This window comes from Scophthalmus maximus, chromosome 6 (genome assembly GCF_022379125.1).
Source record: "Scophthalmus maximus strain ysfricsl-2021 chromosome 6, ASM2237912v1, whole genome shotgun sequence".
Classification (NCBI taxonomy): domain Eukaryota; kingdom Metazoa; phylum Chordata; class Actinopteri; order Pleuronectiformes; family Scophthalmidae; genus Scophthalmus; species Scophthalmus maximus.
Window position 1 is genome coordinate 10472736 of NC_061520.1, and position 17557 is coordinate 10490292.

A 17557-nucleotide genomic window follows, 5' to 3' on the forward strand; every position below is an offset into this window, starting at 1 on the left:
AATAGGGAAAGGGAAAAACTTCCCCATCTTTTTTTTTTCCAAGAGCAGGGGAAAGGATACAAGGAGGGTGATGAGGTTAAAAAAAAGGAGAAAGTGAACAAGAGAGACTGTTTCCATTAGCTGGCGGTGCCAGTAAGTGTTCTGCTGTGGGACAGAAGGGTCCCAGGGTGATAATAGACCCACCATCCGTGCCAGACAGCCCCTGTCCTGGAGCCCGATGCCTGAGCCCGAGCCTACAGCACAACAAGCACCAAGGGAGTCCCTAATCCCTCGCCCCTAGCCTACCCATCTCATGAATAGTAATGGAGTTGGAACTGGTAAATGATCCCCTCAGATCCCCACACAAAGTAGGCTGCACAAACATTACTGAGGGGGCCCGCCGATACTGCAGGTTGGGGCTCGCCTGAATATTACAGTGTGTATATTATTCATAGTGCATAAAAGCCTCCAATTCAATATTCTAGATTACTGTAATAGCATGTGACACTCGTCAGAAGAAGGTCTCAAAATATGTTAAAATGGAAGAGATTACCTCTAGTGCTATATGCTCCAGTCTGATGAAGCCCAGAACACTGTGGAGAATTTTGTTTTCTTGTGCTGCGAGTTTCTTTAAGTGAAAAAGGGAAAGTGGCGAGTGTGTGTATGAGAGAGGGAAGGGGTGGGGTGGTGGGGGTGGGTAAAAAGGGAATTGTCCCACACATGCTTCCATCCTATTGCAGGGAAGCCTTCCTTTCAACATCAGGTTCATGTTGAGTTTCGCTATGCTGCAGTGGCCTTTGGCCCCTTGGCTGCTAAACCAATTAGCCCATCATGGAGGTGGTTACACAGGGGTGATACACATGCAGACATATGTTTGCACGCATGCACACACACACACACACACACACACACACACACACACACACACACGTACGTACGACACAACCATGTAGTCAATGCAGGGGCAAGCCAAACAGTCCACAAAGGATGCACTAAGCCAGGAATATCCCGCAGAGGGAAAATTAACCATATTCTGCAAATTAATCATATCTTTAGAAAAAAAAAAGGCCTCCGAGGAAATCTGCAGCACTCGAAGCACATCAGAAACATAAAGGCTGGTTAGTCATTTCCACATGTTAATTCTATCAGTATGGAAACCCCCATCGTCCCCTCCACATCTGCAGACAGAGCATGTGACATGTATCCATAAGTGGGAGATTCATGGCCCTCTTCACGCTGGACACGTGATGCTCCCTCCCATATGGAGCCGAGCTGAGGAAGATGAGGAGTATAATACACGATGGGCTGAAAGTGAAGGTGGGGGGTGGGGCTCCTCAAGTGTCCAGGGAGCGACAGCTGCAGGGCGTGAGTCCATTTTAGTCATTGGTTAATTGAAGCTCGATTGCATCGCTTCCTCGTGAAATAGGATAGCCAACAATTGGCTCGATTAATGATTCACGCTCATGAAAGTTCTTCAAAAGAAAATTGCTCCTTATCATCGACCGTTGTTGCAGTCTTGCTATTTTAGCAAATTAGGAAAAGATCAGCCTCTTAAGAGTCTGACAAGTGTTGTCATCTGTGAGGACGTAGTTATCCTTCACACGTCAAGAAAAAGAAAAAGAGGATCCTGTCTTAATCATTTAAGTTTCACTGGAGGGAGAGAAGGGGAAGCTCTTCTGTGGTAGTATGGTTTTTCGTGAGCTCTCAGTTGTATCTTTTGTTCACACTTCTAAATAAAAATCTGTGTTGTTGCGACGTCGGACTTCAGCCTCTGAACACGTCTCAAAAATGTGTGACGAGTTCTCCCATCCACATCTCGTATGTTCTCCACACAGGTCAGTTTTAATTGCCACTTTGATGTCCCCATAAAGTTCACATTCAAGTGTCAAATGATACTAAGACACATAAGGTCATAAAAGACATACGCAGCTGGATGCCTCCACATATTTCTGATGCTAACACGCACTGTAAAACAAAACTTTATAGATATTAAATTCTGGCACACAGTTTTGTAGTAAAATCCCTCACAAACTCATGGTCAGCATATTTTACTTTCAGGGAGGAATGAAAAGCTTTTCAGTATATTTTCTAAATTCATAAAAAGCACACAGCTTAAAAGACACTGAGACCATGTGATTTTGGATCGACAAGATTCTTGCGGATGCAGTATTTGATGCTGTTTCACTGAATCTGACCAGGACCTCTAATTTAAAAATTACACATCTCAGTGTAAACACAGGTAATCTAACCTGGACTTGTGGAGTTTGAATTAGTGTTAAATTTTAGACCAAACCCTTAACCACAGCATTTTTCCTAACACACTCTTGCGGAGAAGATTTCTTCTTCTCTCCCCCCCCCCCCCCCCTCGCCACCCGCTCCCCCACCTCCCTGTCTTTCACTTGCACACAGCGTCCTCAGCAGCCCAGAGTTCGTTTGTTGTTCGACGTTGTGTGAGTGCTGGTTTGGGAGATAATGTGAGCCAGGACCTAGTTTAAAGGACAATGCTCCAGGGCGTTCCCTGCCTCTCTCACACGTCCCTCCCCACACCCTCCATTTTTCCGCTGCCTCTCTACAGATAGATTACTTTATAAATAATAATAAAAAAGTAATTAATTCTCTCAACTTCTGAGCCTCCAGCCTGTGGCGAAGTGAATGGGGAAGTGTAAATTGATACAATGTGCATCCTTTCAGATAAATAAATAGTACATTTGAGACACAAAAAGAGGCTCTTTCATAGCTCCCTAATTTCTCCAACAGCCAAATTACATTTTTTTTTTTGTCGGTGTGGATGTTTGACGAGTTGTTTCTTTGTTGGATTGCTTTCCAGAATAAAACAATGTGACAGAGACAGAGCTGACAGAAACACTGCGAGTGACACACACAAACACACACAAAAAGAAAATACAAACAGAAGAAAAGAAGGGGAGAAAAGTCAGCAGAGAAAGCGAGCCCATATGTGCTGCAGGTCCATGTTTTTTGAATAAAATTTTGTTCTTCCACTGGAACAATTTAATTCTAATTGTGCAATACTAGATTGTGCAGCATTCATGTCATATTTGGAGCGCCTCGAATCTGTCACTCACAAAAATCATATTTCAACCGTTTGTCCCCATTCAAGCGTGTGACGGCAACAACTGGGCACTCGGACACTTGTGTTGGACTAAAACAGCACAAATTCACAAATGGAAAGAGAGGAAATGGAGTGGTGACGTGACGAGAGCCTAAAGAAGCCGGGCGAGGGGGGCAGAGGAGAGAAGAGAAAGTGATATAGAGTGAGTGAGAGGAGAAGTGGAGGCTTTGGGAAGTACAAAGACTCCTGTAGGACTGCAGTGGCCTGAGGGCTAGCCTGCCTGGAGAGCTGATAGGAGCCCCTTCTGTTCCATTCCCGGCGCCAGCGCCAACACACCCCACTCCACAAATACTCTTAATCTGCGCAAGACTGGATTAGTTCCTCTGTCACCGATAGCTCCCCGTTCTGCCCAAATCAAAATGCCCCCAAGATGTACCTTTAAGTTAGGCAGAGGTCACCGGGGCAGACAGGGAAAAATGAGCACTCCAAATGTCTGTAAGTTATCTGAGTGGTGCAGAATAGCATCTTGCACCTTGGCAGATCTGCCCGGCTGATACTCGCTGCAGCAGAATGATTAAAGATCCACAGTGATGACACTGAATTTCAGATCAATATTTGAAGGCCAGTCCTGAGGGTGTGATTACAGGAAGAGAACAGTGTTTAATTCTGTGACCCGAGAGTCGCACAGATCCAGTGACTGGAAACTGAGAACGGCCAAAATACTACGAACATAGAGAGTCTATGTTTGTAGAGAAAATGTAGATATTTTCTTTGAAAGTTTGTTGAATTAAAAATTACATTTTCCTTGCCTGAAATCCTCAAAACGAGAATCACCTGATAACCAGAAACAAAACAAAAATGAAGGACTAACAAATGAAAATATCAGCGCCCCCCCAGCCCCCCCCCCGCCCGACCGCCCGCCCTCCCAAGTCTGTCGACTCCTGCTCCCACAACGTCCTACCCTTCCCCCCATCCCTCACATGAGAGGGCCGGCCCAGCGGGCAGTAAGGCCCCTCATCTGAGCAGACAAAATGACTATTTAAAAATAACAGTGATTGCATAAATTGAATTAAAGCGTTTTGGTCACGGTGGAGGTGGCGCGAGGGGTGGCGCCGGGCCACAGCAGACAGCCGGGGATGGTGGCAGGCAGCAGATGACGGGCTCTGGCCTGCATGCCACTGCGTTAATTGGCCGCAGCACATTAATAAAAACTGAAAAGTGTCTCCCACCAGCCCCACAGGATGAAGAGACAGAAGCGGAATGAGAGGTAGAATGAGAGGAAGGGCGCGGGGGGGGCTTGGTGCTGGAGGGAGTCTGAAGAATGGAGGGAGCCTTTGAAGAATATGGTGCGTTATGGGCGGGGGTGGGGGTGGGGGGGGGGCTGCTAATTGTGTTCAATTAAGTGGCTGATTGGCACTGACAGAATCTGGGCATTGACAAGTCAGGCACAGATGAGGACGATTAGCGGCCACTGGAACAAGCTGTCACTCCTCACAACGCGTTAGCGGCCCTGCGCTTGTGTCTCCTCTGCCTGTGCTCCATGGAGCAGTTTACTGTCATAAAGCGGGAAGCAAAAACAAACGAGTCGAAACGCAATAGAATTCATATCTATTTCCGTTAAGATGATTCATTTCGCGCCCCCTGTAGCGCGAGCTATCGTCGGCGCTCAAGGGAAGCACAGCTGCTGGAGCCGGAGGAAGGTCCCCCCCTCCCTCCTAAACATCCCTCAGTGTGAGCTATAAACTTGGCCCCGCACTAACCAGAGGTTAATATGCCGTCTATTGGGCTGCAATTGGAGAACGTGTGGGGAGCAATCCTCTATTCTCTGCTAGTGATATGCTTGAGTAACTATGGGATGGATTCAGCCACCGGGAACAAGAGAGGCCCCTTCAAAGCGCGCACGCACGCATGGGCGCACACACACACGCACGCACACACACACACACACACACAGACTTCAACTCTCCGCACCTTGCACCAACGCCTCTCCTAAATTAAACGGCAGATTTTCTGATTCCAGGAGAGTGGTTTTCCGCGAGGCAGGGCCCGTGTGTGTTTGAGGGAGCAGCCCCCAGAAGGAAAGCGAGGCGGAGTGAGGGAGGGAGAAAAAAAGCGGCAGGAGGAGGAGAAGGAGGAGGAGGAGGAGGGGGTTGTTTGCTAAAACAGCAGGGGCCAGGTCTAGTGAAAAATGTCAGGTCAAATTGTTCTTGACAGTGTTAATATCTGCACCTCATAGCCATAATTACATGTAAATACATAGTGAAATAGCTCTCAGCTGGAGACTGAGAGGGGCGAGCTTCTGCATGAGACAGCCAGCTGAGGACCCAACCACCTCCCATACTCTCATCTGATTGGAAGGGAGGAAGAGGAAGGAGAGAGAAACAGACAAACAGTGAAACGAAGCCTGCTGGCAGAAGACACTCGTATTATTTATTTATTTTTAAACAAAGGCTGAGAAGACCATGAGTGTCGGATTAACTTTTTTTATTTAACTTTGAGGTTTAGGTGGAGAAAACCAGGAAACCAGTGCGGGATGATGAGACCGAGGGAAGGAGGGAGAGAACGAGAAAAACGTGGGTGAGAGAAGAAGAAAAAAAGTCAGAGAGTATTAATCACAGCTATGCACCTGTCAGAGTGGCATCTGGAACTAACGGCAACCACATGCAGCTCGACAACATCCCGAAACCTCTGGCTCGCTGGGCAGGTTCACAGCGAAAAACCCTCCCTCTGTGTTCCCCAGCCTCCCCGTAACCCCCTGCACCCTGACCCCTCGCCCCTCGCCCCTCACCCCGGAGATAGGTCACTCAGCGTATGCACCACAGACACTTCACCTGCCCCGCGGCCTGCTCTTATGAGTAGAAAATACCATTATTATTATTATTGTTGATATTATTATTATTATTCCAAGCAAGTCACCTTCAAATTGCATGCTTATGAGGCTGGAAATCTCCGCAGACGAGCGTGCGACACAGTGTATGCCCGTGTGTAATAGGTATTTTAGATAGGATCGATGTCTGCGCCTTTACTTTAATAAAGGCAGCGCCACTATCCACCTTATAGGCATTTCAACTGCGTGGGACACAGCATGTGAATCAGTCTCAGTCATTTTCCTCCTTAAATCCCCATCTTCTAGGATTTACTGAAATTCATATTGGCTGCCTCTGCGAGATAAATGTAAATCACATTCCCTTATATTTGCTATTTATCAGGATGCAGCAGCTCACTTTCAGCAGGAAATATCTCTCACCCGCACACAAACACCCTTGCATTTAAATAGCATTTTTATTGTCCGCCATAGCCTTTCATCTGGGCGTAGGGAGAAGAGCCGCCTCTCCAGGGGAGAGAGTTGGAGCAAGAGAGGAAGGTGGGGAGAGAGAGAGGCAGAGAGAGAGAGCAAAGCACTATTGGCAAGGCATCGTGGGATGACAAGAAGCCAAATGGAGGGAAGGAAGGTTGGTAGGTGAAAAATAGATGATGAATACACAAAGCTGCGACCAAAAATATTTTGGAATGAGAGCGAAAAAATGGCTTCACTCGGCGCGTCGGGAGAGCTGAAAGATGCGGCGAGCAACATATGGCACAGGTACACACACAGCTGGCAAACAGCGGCTACTTGCAGATGAGGTCTGCATGCAAAGCGGCATCTACGACCACGCCGTGCTCCACAAGTGGCGCTCTCTGGCTCTGTGGAGAGTCGCAAAGGCTTTGAGTTTATATATCTCATGTCATGAAAGCAGCAGATGTAACTCTCCGCAAACTGCGGAAACAAAACCCAGATACATTATCACATACAGTAGAGGATGAAGGCCGACGCGGCGCGACGACCACGGTTGCGCGCAGGCATGGATTTCCTGGTGTCACAGATGGAGAATCTTTGCTCAGAGTTCAAACGTGTTGCAAAACAACAGCGAGCACTAATAATCTGTTCAGAAACAGTATAGCCAGTGGATATGATTTACAGTCCCTGGATTTTCTTGGCAGCTGCCAACAGCAGGTCTCTCTTTTCTGAAAGCCTCTTACATCTTTTTTTATACTTGCCAAATTGAAACAGTATTTGTTTTAATGGGAGTTCTAATTAACCAGTATGTATTCCCCCTCTTGCACCGCGAGTGGCTGAGCTATGAATGCAGGCTATGTGCTCATCCCCTTTGATTTGTTGTCAGTGGAGCCTGCCAGCTGACACAGTGCCCGGTGAGAGGCTTAATGCCCAAGTTTTAATAATGTGGGGGACTACATGAATCTCCCCCTCTCATTGGTATTCAGGTGCAGAATGTCTTGTTAGAAGTCAGGGAGGGAGGCGGAATGAAGCCAGAGCTCCGGATTGTTCAGTACATTTTCCCCTCTTCATTTTTTTTTTTTTTTGGCAACGGCAGAGCTTGCTTCTTAAAAATAATTCATCCCGCTTTTAAAAGAAGCGTCTGCACTAGCTAATGGAAGAGCAGCAGCACAGTTTGGAGTCTCCCCTGGCTTATCTCTCTCAGACAGTTGTGGGGAGTCGCTGGTGAGCATGGTGTCAGCGTGCGTGGTACGGTGCAGCGCCGCGCGGGCAGGCAGGCCTGGGGACACAGATCAAAGGGAGGCAGGGGTGAGAGCCGCTCTGCCTCTGATCCCGTGTACGTGTGTCTGTGTGTGTGTGTGTGTGTGTGTGTGTATGTATATATGTGAATGTGTGGAGGCCCGGCCCACTCACACAGCCCAAAGGCCCTCCTCAGATACAGACACACACACACACACACACACACACACACACACACACACACACACACACACATCCTTGTCATTCCAAAACACACAACACTTTCATAAAACTGCAAAACAGAAAAAAAAAGTTCCTCACAAAACTTCACAAACTTCCTTCAATCAAAACGGCAATAAAATCTTTATCCCCCACGCCTACGAAGTTCACCGACTCGCGACCGTTCCTCTCATGTTGGATAACCTGGGAGCACCATATACGACATTACTGCGCTTCTCACTTTTAGTCTGCAGGATACATTTTTCTTTTCTTTTCATTCCCCGTTTCCCTGCCATTATTTCTCGAAAAGGTCTCCGAGGAGTGAAACCCAAGCTCCGCCACTGAGCTCCTCTCGCATGGCTTCGGCTCTGCAGTGCAGCTCGGTTGTTTTCTTCCCTCTCCCAGCAGGTGTCCCTGTCATGCAGTAATGAAGAATGCAGGCCAAGTGCCTCCCCACAAATGAAAATGCCCGTGAACGCGGCTTCGAGGAATCATTTGAAAAGTATCTAAAAGCGCGTGTGGCTGTCGCGGCGTGGCCCCCCGTCAGTTAGAGCTTATTTGTTTTTTTCTCGTCCGCAAAGTTCAAATTTGGCCACTGGGCAGGTTGACGCAGAGGTCGATTTCAAATGAAGTATTAAAATTGAAAAAGACCACAATGAAAGCGCGAATAAATCTCAGGGTACACCTGGCGGAAAAATATTGCCTGTCCTCCATGCCCTTGCGTATCCTTCCTTCCAACACCTGCTGTGCCGCTAAATGAAACAAGACCAACAACAAAACACACTTCTGGTTTCATACCTCTTGCCCAGCCATGCACAGCTTCAGTCTCACCACGCCTAATACACTGCCTCCCTCAACCAGTCAAACACGTTGTATATCCCACAATGACAGTAACCAGTTTGAGTGTGGATGGCTTTTCCACCGCCTGTAATGGGAAAATGTGTGCTGTCGGGATAGGTTATGGGATTGGGATGGACGCGGGCTCCTGTCGGGACCGCTGAACGCGGCAGGATTCCATTACAGACCTGGCTCCCCGCCACCGCAGCCCCATTTACCGGGAATCAGGGAATTTTTTGTCAATCTCTACAGCGAGGCCGTCAATGCCAGACACTTGAAGAAATAGCTCGCACATACAAATTCACAAGCATATCTCCCCCACACAGATGCCGTCTGTATCTTACAATATCAAATTCTCGTTTCCATCTCGACAGAGAGTGTGTTTGTGCCGCCCCCCCCCCCCCTTTTTTTTTCTCTTCCCCATTACAGGGAAGGGAAAACAGGAGATGGAAAATATGCTGTAAATCATATTTAAATAAACTGCAGGGCGTCAAACGTGTCTCGACAGTTGAAACCGCAAGGAAAGATAACACAAGCTAAACTCAATGTTTATTGTGTAAGTTTGAGTTTTCTGTGTTGTGGAGAGCTGCATGTTTGTGAAGTGACAGAGGGGGGGGGGGGGGGGGGGGGGGGGGGGGGGGGGGGGTACCCAGCCCAGCCCAGCAGGACACTGCACCGCAGAGTGAACTCTGATTCCGCTGTCAGTGGGAACGTTCATCTCCACGCTGAGAGACTGATAGGAATGCCACACAGCATTCTGCATGCATTCAGTACATTTCAATTCTGTGCAGTCCAAACGCAGTGTGACACATCAAAACATCCACACCCCGTGCATATGCCCGCCCCCCCCTCCTCCAAAAAACCCCAGAAATAATAAAATCCACAATTTGACTTCAAAATAAGTGAATATATAAAAATAATAATAATTGTATTTCAGGTGGGTTTTTATAGACTTCCGTCAAACCCACTTGATGGAGTAATTGAATACAGAAAATCCGCGCCGACACTTGCCCAAAGGCTCCGGTTCTAATCCTCACTATGACAGGAAATGTCTAATATCCCAACACATTCTTGAGTGCCCGTGCAGAGAGGGCGAGAGAGCGACAGTGCACCCCATGCCAGTATTAGAGAGAGAGCCATTAATGAAAAAAAGGGAAAAAATGACTCCATGTTCCTGGTGTTTTTGTGCAGGTTTGCAGTGAGAGCATTAGCAGTTAAAGCCCCTGTGCCACGATTAACAATCAAACACGCTGTGAGCCTCCATGTTATCCTCCGTCGCTCCAGCAGGAGAGAAAATCTCTTTTTTGTCACAAGATCCTTAATTCTTTTTTTCTCTGAAGAAAGAGGGTAATACCAAGAATGTTTCCAATCTGCTTTGAGAAATATTTGAAGAAGGGGAAGAAGAAAAAAAAAAAAACTCCCAATAAAACACGTGTGAACGACGGGGTAATTGTGGACAAATGCGGCATTGAAATTCATTTTCAACTCTTTACACACCATTTCAATCTTATTTTCTGCCTGTTAACCACATCTTGTTGGTGAGGGTGGGCAAGACTGGCCAGTATTGATGGGTAATTGTGCATAATTCACTCTGTACACATGACGTGCATCAATACAAATCATTTTCATTCCGTGCTACTTAGAGCTCAACCCTCACCGCAGAGTTGCATTTTAACGCTTATTAACGGGCGTGTTAACAAAGAGGTCAACATGTGAAATCCAGCAATTTTCAGGTAAGAGAAGCAAAGGAACCTGCACGTTTGCAGTCAGTGGCACAGAGATGTTTCTTGTGACAGCGGAGGAAAGACCTTGTGCAGATGTAAACTAGAATCAGGACACTTTAGGGAGAAGAGTACGAGAGCAGGTTGAGCGACCAGCAGGTCTACAAAAACCTCATGCGGAGAACACAACACCTCTGTCAGTCTGTACGGCGAGCTGCCCGGAAAATCATGCGGCAAAGACGAGAAGCAGAATCGCACACAGCTTTGGAGTCTTCCCGCTGCAGACAATTACGTGGAGAAGATTATGGGGCTACATTTATAAGCTTTAGCTAATTATTTCATCTGCATGTGTTCTCACTGCGCCGCGCAGGATTTAGACGTCCCAGGAAAGTCGAAATACCGCTGTTTGGAGCAGCTTGAGTACTTGTGGTGCTATCTAGATGAATTTTAATTTGTTGATGTTAATCCAATTGTTTTACAAATGTAGCAATTTGGAATAGCTCGAGTAAATCCAGGGCTTTGGAAGGCGAACATAAAAGCCCACACTGGCAGTTATTTTGCTGAACATGCCGTTTCTGAATTTTTAATTTCAGTCAAATACAATTACATAGTCTGAACAGTGGAAGGAGGAGGAGGAGGATGGAGGAATGTTATCACTGCCAATAGGGGAAGACGTAGAGGTGGAATATCAAGGTAAAGGTTATTGGACTGACCTGTGGGGACAGACCGTTGCCAACGGCGTTCATGTGGTTGCTGGATGCTGACGGGCTCATGAAAGTATCAGAGTAGCTGGAGAAGCTGTGGCGATTGGATGACAGGCCATAAGCAGCGCCGCTGTCGGCACCCAGACCTCCCTGGTGCATGGAGGATGGAGGCAGGGGCTGGGGTCTGTGCAATGTGCTGCCCTCTGAAAGCCCCCCCAAAAAACAACACAAAAAAGAGCACAGGTCAGAACGAATCGAGGAAAATATACTAGAAACTCTGAGCCGACAGGAATCCTCAAATACTAATCTCAAAATATAAACTAAGGAGGTCATAGGAGTGATACATTAAATGTCCCTCCTGCAACTTCTTTCCCCAGTAAACACATCTCTGTTCATTCAAAATCTCAGTTCATTAAAAGTGTCGCAAAGGACAGAAAAGACCTGTCTCAATGAAACACGCAATAAAAGAAGTGAGGGCTTGTTTTTTGTCCCGCTGTGACAAAGCTGTGTATTGTAAAGATAACTACTTGCTGCATGGTACTTATACGCAGCACATGGTTCATAACGTTGTTAACATGGACATAAAATATGGATGGCATACCCCAAATAAATAGCACTAATGTAATCTTAACAAAAATTGGATTACCTCAGAGCATACTGTATGTTTCGAGAGGGCGCGTGTGCAGATGTGCCGGTCTTACCCTGCGATAGCGCGGCGCTGGGGTAGCTGGACTCCTGGAGCTGGTATGTGGGTAAAGTTGGCATGCCTGTGGGCGGGAATCCTCCGGGCAGCAGGTGGTTGAAGGCCGCTAGTTGGTTGGCCCCGGCCTGTTTGCGCCACCGAGCTCGCCTGTTGCTGAACCACACCTACGGAGGGGAAAATCAAAGTTCAAACCCGAGCCCAGTTGAAGGTCTTTGCTTTTGCTTAATTTCAACTTTGAATATTGAACCTTTTTCAATTCACAAATAGTTTTTTATTTAGTCTTATGTACACAAAAACTCAATCCATGCTGAAACATTGCAGGCATTGGTCTGCAGCGGCGCCTCTGCAGAGTCTGCTGGCGCCTGCCACCTGTGATTAATCTGCTGGTTAGTGTGAGTGCTGGTGGTGGTCGAGAGTCAGCGGTCCCTGTGGGAGCTGCCGTGGAGGCTCAGTGGTCTGTCCCCGTTGTTCTTAAGTGGCTGAAGCTGTGATCTGTGTAAACAGGCTGCCCTAAGCCTCCTTCAGAGGGAAGAAGTCGTTTAAAGGTCAGAGGTAGGTGAGTAGTCTCCACATCACACACACCTCACATGTTTGTGAAACCATGAGATGCTTTGTGAGAGGGCCATCGTCTCTCTGGAGACACAGAGAAACGCTATCTGGTGTGTTCCTATACTGGTTTTTTTTATGGTGGTTGTTATTTTTTGAAGGTTTAAATGTCAGTTTAAAGAAAGTGTTTCAACTTTAGAGTCTAGACGCAGAGTTCTAAGCCTGCAAATAGCAAAATGCTCACAAAATGAGCAGCACTGAAGCGCAGACACACAATGTCAACTCCCTGAATGAAGGAGGGGCAAAAAATAGGACTCTTTTGAAACGCAAAGATTTACACATTTTAAAAAGGCTTCTGCTTCAACAAAACACAAATATAATCAGGCTGTCCTGAAAAGAGCAAGCAACCTGTTCCATTTAACCAAGACAAGGCCCGGGCTTCGCTGTGTGCTGAGGGTTGAAGGACATTGATCTATGCCTCGCACAGGCAATTCATCAGAGTTTAATACACTGTCAGAGCAGTTCATCTACTGTTGTGTTTCAAACGGCCCGGGCCATTGTGGGGACACATGAAAGAGGGGGACAAAAGCCCCTCCATACGCCACGGAGAACAGTGGACACAAAGAGAGGGCGTCCCTTTTAAACAGGTCTTAAAGAGGGAGACTTTCAAGGGGACTTACACAGCGACATACTCACTGCTTTTCAGGGGCTGCCTCTTTTTTTGTACACACAAACATACATATAAACTCGTAAAGGCCTACAAGGGATCTCGGTCCAACGGAGATCTTAATTTGAATGTGGTTCTTTTCCCACACGGTCAATGCCTCTGTGAGGAACCAATGTTTTTTGGTTTTTTTTTAAGCTTATAGTTCAGTTTAGTGGTGGTGAGCGCCTGCTAGAAAAGAAAATGGGATGCAACAGGCGCCGTCTGTGTCGGGGCGAACCTCATTATGCCACTGGAAAACCAACATGAAATCTTTATCTCAGGCCAAGTGGCCTCTCAGGACCCCGTCTGAACCCCTCAATCACGTATTCCAACACAAATGTGGTGTGTGGCTCCGATGAAAGTTCTGCTATTGGGATGTAGTGGAGCGTGGTCCACGGTCTGAACTAAGCTCCCACTTGGCCAGACAAACAGCTGCCTGGCCCAGGGGAGGGGGCACGGGGAGTGTGGGGGAGGGCACACCCCTTCCTTCCACACACTCCCCATCACCCCTCCCCGCGGTGCCACTTCACCTCCGACCTCATCCACTCACCCCGCCCCTCTTTTATGTTCACTTTCACTTCCTTCCCCCTTTGTCATCCAAGCTTAGGAAGGAGGTGTTCAATCATGGCACAAAACACTTAAACGGTGAAGTCATTTTTTTTTCTTCTATTTATCGTTTTCATTTTTAGTTCCTGTTGCTGCAGCCTCTCCCTCTTAACTTTACTAAAAATTGTTTCCAGTACATATATATATATATATATATTTGTGGCTGCTCTAGACATTTCCTCTGCAAAACTAATTTCTCAAACAAATGAGAAAATGCAGCAGCTTTTCCCATTTTTCATCACCTCTGTAAATTGATTGTTGATTTGAACAATCTTGATAACAAAATCCATCATAGAAACAGAGATTGTTTTGTGTTTTCCCCATCATTCAACTGAAATTTGAAAAAGTCTTGTATTAGACCAGACATTCTACAAACATTTGCCACTCATTAGACTGTAAAGGTGTTGGTGCCAAAAATATTTTACACATTACTTTGTGAGATTTTGTAATTGGCGCTTGAATTATGTATGAAAAATCTATGAAAAATGAAAAATGAGCGCAGGACACCAGAGACATGAGACCACATCCTGAATTCCATCTGTGGTTAAAATGCTTTGGTTGAAGTTAGAAAAAAAAATGAATGATGGTTTTTTCTAAATTTAATAGAATAAATATATTGTGTCTCATGCTTCAAGTCACTCCTGTTTTCTTGACCCTGACCATGTGCTGTAATTGGCTAAACATAGCGATAAATAAGTTTAATCATGCTTTAGTTGCGACTATCAGACATTGCGGGGAGGACAAATTGAATACATTTCAAAGTATTAACATTTTGTGACTTGGCAGATATGTTCATTAAAATGTTTCCGTATTATGTTGATAAAAAAATGAAATCTAGCCTGCTTTAGGTTTGTTTCTAAATGTAATGACGGTTAACATTGGAAGGAGACAAGGTTGTCTGGTTGCCATTCCTTCTGCGGCCGGAAAAACTTACATAGGCCCTGGTCGTATCTGGCACCAACATGGATCTCTCTCGATACTCAAACATATATTTCTGTGTGCGAAGACCAAATGCAATGTTCTTTTTAACTGGCGGGATTCAACAGAGGCACTTTCCTGCCTATTCTACCAGAAATTAAAAGAAGAAAAAAGTCAATATTTGACGCACTCTAAATGCATCTTGATGGGCTTTTTGAGTGGGCGGTCTTTAAGTGTGGCCCCGGACACATTCACTTACACACCGCTGAGAGAAGGTGGCCACGTGTTTCCAGACCACCTTCAAAAGTGGTCCAACCTCATGTCAATGTCAGGTATGAACAAGGCTATAGAGCAAAGTCAGTTCCCCTCATTTCCATGAACTGGCAGTGTTCTTAGGGTTTTAACAGGCTTGTCGCGATGTTACTACCACGCAACAAGAGGCTGCAGCTCTACTCAGCTTTTGTGCGTGAACACCAGGTGCAGTGTGTCCACTTTGACACCGTCTTTAAAAATGGGAAAGGAGAAGGAGTATGTGTCACAGACCGAGTGCACTCCAACAGCCATCAGGCTCTCAGGGCAGACCTGCATAAGCATGTGGACGAGCTGCGATGCGCATGCTGCCCATACGGTATCACATGATGCATGCATGCATTATGAACACACACTTGTGCATGAACACATGTGCCCCCTCACACAGAATAACACACAGCCTGAAGCTGAGGATTTGAGGCTGCGCTCTGGAACCTGATCACAAAGTCACCTTGGACCACAGACTCTCCTCCGCTTTCCCCAATCCGGTTTAATTCCTGCAGCACAGAGAGCCGCGGTGCTCCTCCATGTCTCCGTCTCTACCTACAATTGTGCAGCCGGAATCCATGCGGCTCGCTTCTGTCTCGTTGTCACGGATTAAATGGTTTCCCCTGCATCCAGTTCACTTGGAGATGTCTGCGGCGCATCTCTGAACCATTGTGGGGAAAGTTCTGGGAGGGAAGGGGGGGTAGAAGAGCAGTAACCCATCTTACAGAAGTCAAGCTTAGCCCTGCTTCTTGAAACAAAAGAGTACGGCTCGAAGGAAGACACAGTCGGAGGAGGACAAAGGGTTGAAGGTTGTTCCGCAGCACAACCAGAGGAGGTTTTAGATGAAAAACCTCAAACCTCCCAATCGGATGACAAACCCAAAAACACCACATTCAGTGCAGTGACACATTTTAGTCTCCAGCTCAAGTTTGGCTGCTGGCGTTGCTTCATGGCCTTTAATCTTCCATTCGCTCTCTGCCAAAAGAATCGATTGCTAGCGATCTGGGGGCACTTTGCATTTTCCAATCGCTGATCAAACATTGTGAACGCGCGACATCTGCAGTGCAGCAAGAACCCCTTCTGTGTTGTTTTCTCTTAAAAGGGATCACTCGCATTTCAGAATTCCCCCTGTTTCAGACGATCCTCCATGAATTATTTTGTCAAAGACGAGTACTGAGTGTGTGACGCCTTTCAGGAGCCAATTTGCAACATTCGCTAGATGAATACTGAGAGCCGAGATAATGACAAAACAAAATGTGCTGCTGACTTCATATCCACAAAAACACAGAGGGGTGATGCAACCAGCCTCAACATACAAATCCCCTTCTGTCTCATACCACGCAATACCCCCCCCCCCCTCGAACAACCTCCCCCTTCTCCTCCCTCCTTCCCCTGTTCTCTCCCCTCTCTCTCTCTCTCTCTCTCTCTCTGATTCCCTCCCTGCTTGCCTTCCAGACTGGCACTATGCTAATTAAAGTAGCTAGGAGTATGAATTTGAGAGGAGAGTGGGATTAGCTCGATAAGTATCAGGAGTACAGAAGCACTGTACCAAAGTCATTTAAATTCTAATAATAAGAAACTGTTAGAACATTCACACTGATGCATTGCAACAATTTTTCCCTTTTGCAATCTACACAAATCCTATTTATTCCTTTATGAAACCTAAACCCATACTGGCGGGAATACAGTTGCCTGTTGGGTTCGGCTGTCACCACTCGGCGCCATTGTGATCTTCTCTCTTGCCGCTGGTACTTGACTGATATAACAATCAGGAAACTGTGTAGTACCTCTTCATACCTCCCTATGGGATTACATTTTCACCGGCTATGTTGAAAAATGGTTTAAAAGCCTCAGCGTGAGTTTGAATTTGCCTGTACTGGTCTTTCACAAAAACACTAAGAAGGCCACTTCAGACTCATTTTAGCTCCTTTTTTTTCTCCAGTGCTCACTCCATACTTCAACAGGCCAGCACAAGCCACAGATAAAGAGAGAAACTTTTTACCAAATTGATTTGCACGCTTTGTAAAAAGCAATGCTCATACCTTATTAGATTCCGCAAACTATAATAGCTACATGCAGAATGTTTATTGGTAATGAAAGAGGATCTATGTGACAGATTTGGTAAAGCGAGCCGGTGGCGGCATGCTGAGATGATGAGCCTCATCCGAGACTCAGAAGTCAGTCTCTTAAAAACTTCAGTCTAAATAGTGGGGAATGTAATTTGCTGATTTGCAGCGGCCTGCAGCCCATATCCTGCAACCCTCCTCGGTGCCCCCCCCCCACCTGGTCTGCTCCTCAGAGGGACCGGACACAAATGCGGCTCTCTTCTCTAATAGCTCATGGAATGGCGTTGCCGCCAGCTCCTGTTAAAACTGAGTGGCTATCAGATGGAAAGTGGCAGTGCACACTGCATCGGCGGAGGCATATACGCTGAAGGTAGAGTTGGCAGTTTCCCCTCCCACTGAGACAGCCTGGAACTAATTGCCGAGAGATATGGATCATATCCCACAATTTGTCAGTCGGGGATAAAACCATTGTGCGGCTCGTGGTGGTGGAGGAGAGGCGCTGGTGGCTCTGCTGCAAGGGGCAGCGGGGCTGATAAAGATGGATGGTGGAAAGGTCTTAAAACGGCAGGCGAGGGCAGACACAGGGGAATTAGCTCTGTTTATGAGTTTACGTTGTGAGTCAGCGCTAAGCCAAACACTCATCGCTGCCACAAGAAGCAGTTTTAATTT

The 17557-nt window shown here is 46.6% G+C and overlaps 1 protein-coding gene across 3 annotated transcripts in view; it reads right to left on the bottom strand.

Moving 5' to 3' along the window:
- The window catches only part of pax7a (paired box 7a), a 46916-nt gene that overhangs the window by 4446 nt on the left and 24913 nt on the right, over positions 1-17557 (bottom strand). For all 3 annotated transcript variants that reach the window (XM_035632026.2, XM_035632024.2, XM_035632023.2), the window contains 2 exons: positions 11748-11913; positions 11056-11249 (listed from right to left, as the gene is read on the bottom strand). In XM_035632026.2, coding sequence (XP_035487919.1) covers positions 11056-11249; positions 11748-11913 — 360 coding nt within the window. The remainder of the gene's footprint in view (positions 1-11055; positions 11250-11747; positions 11914-17557) is intronic.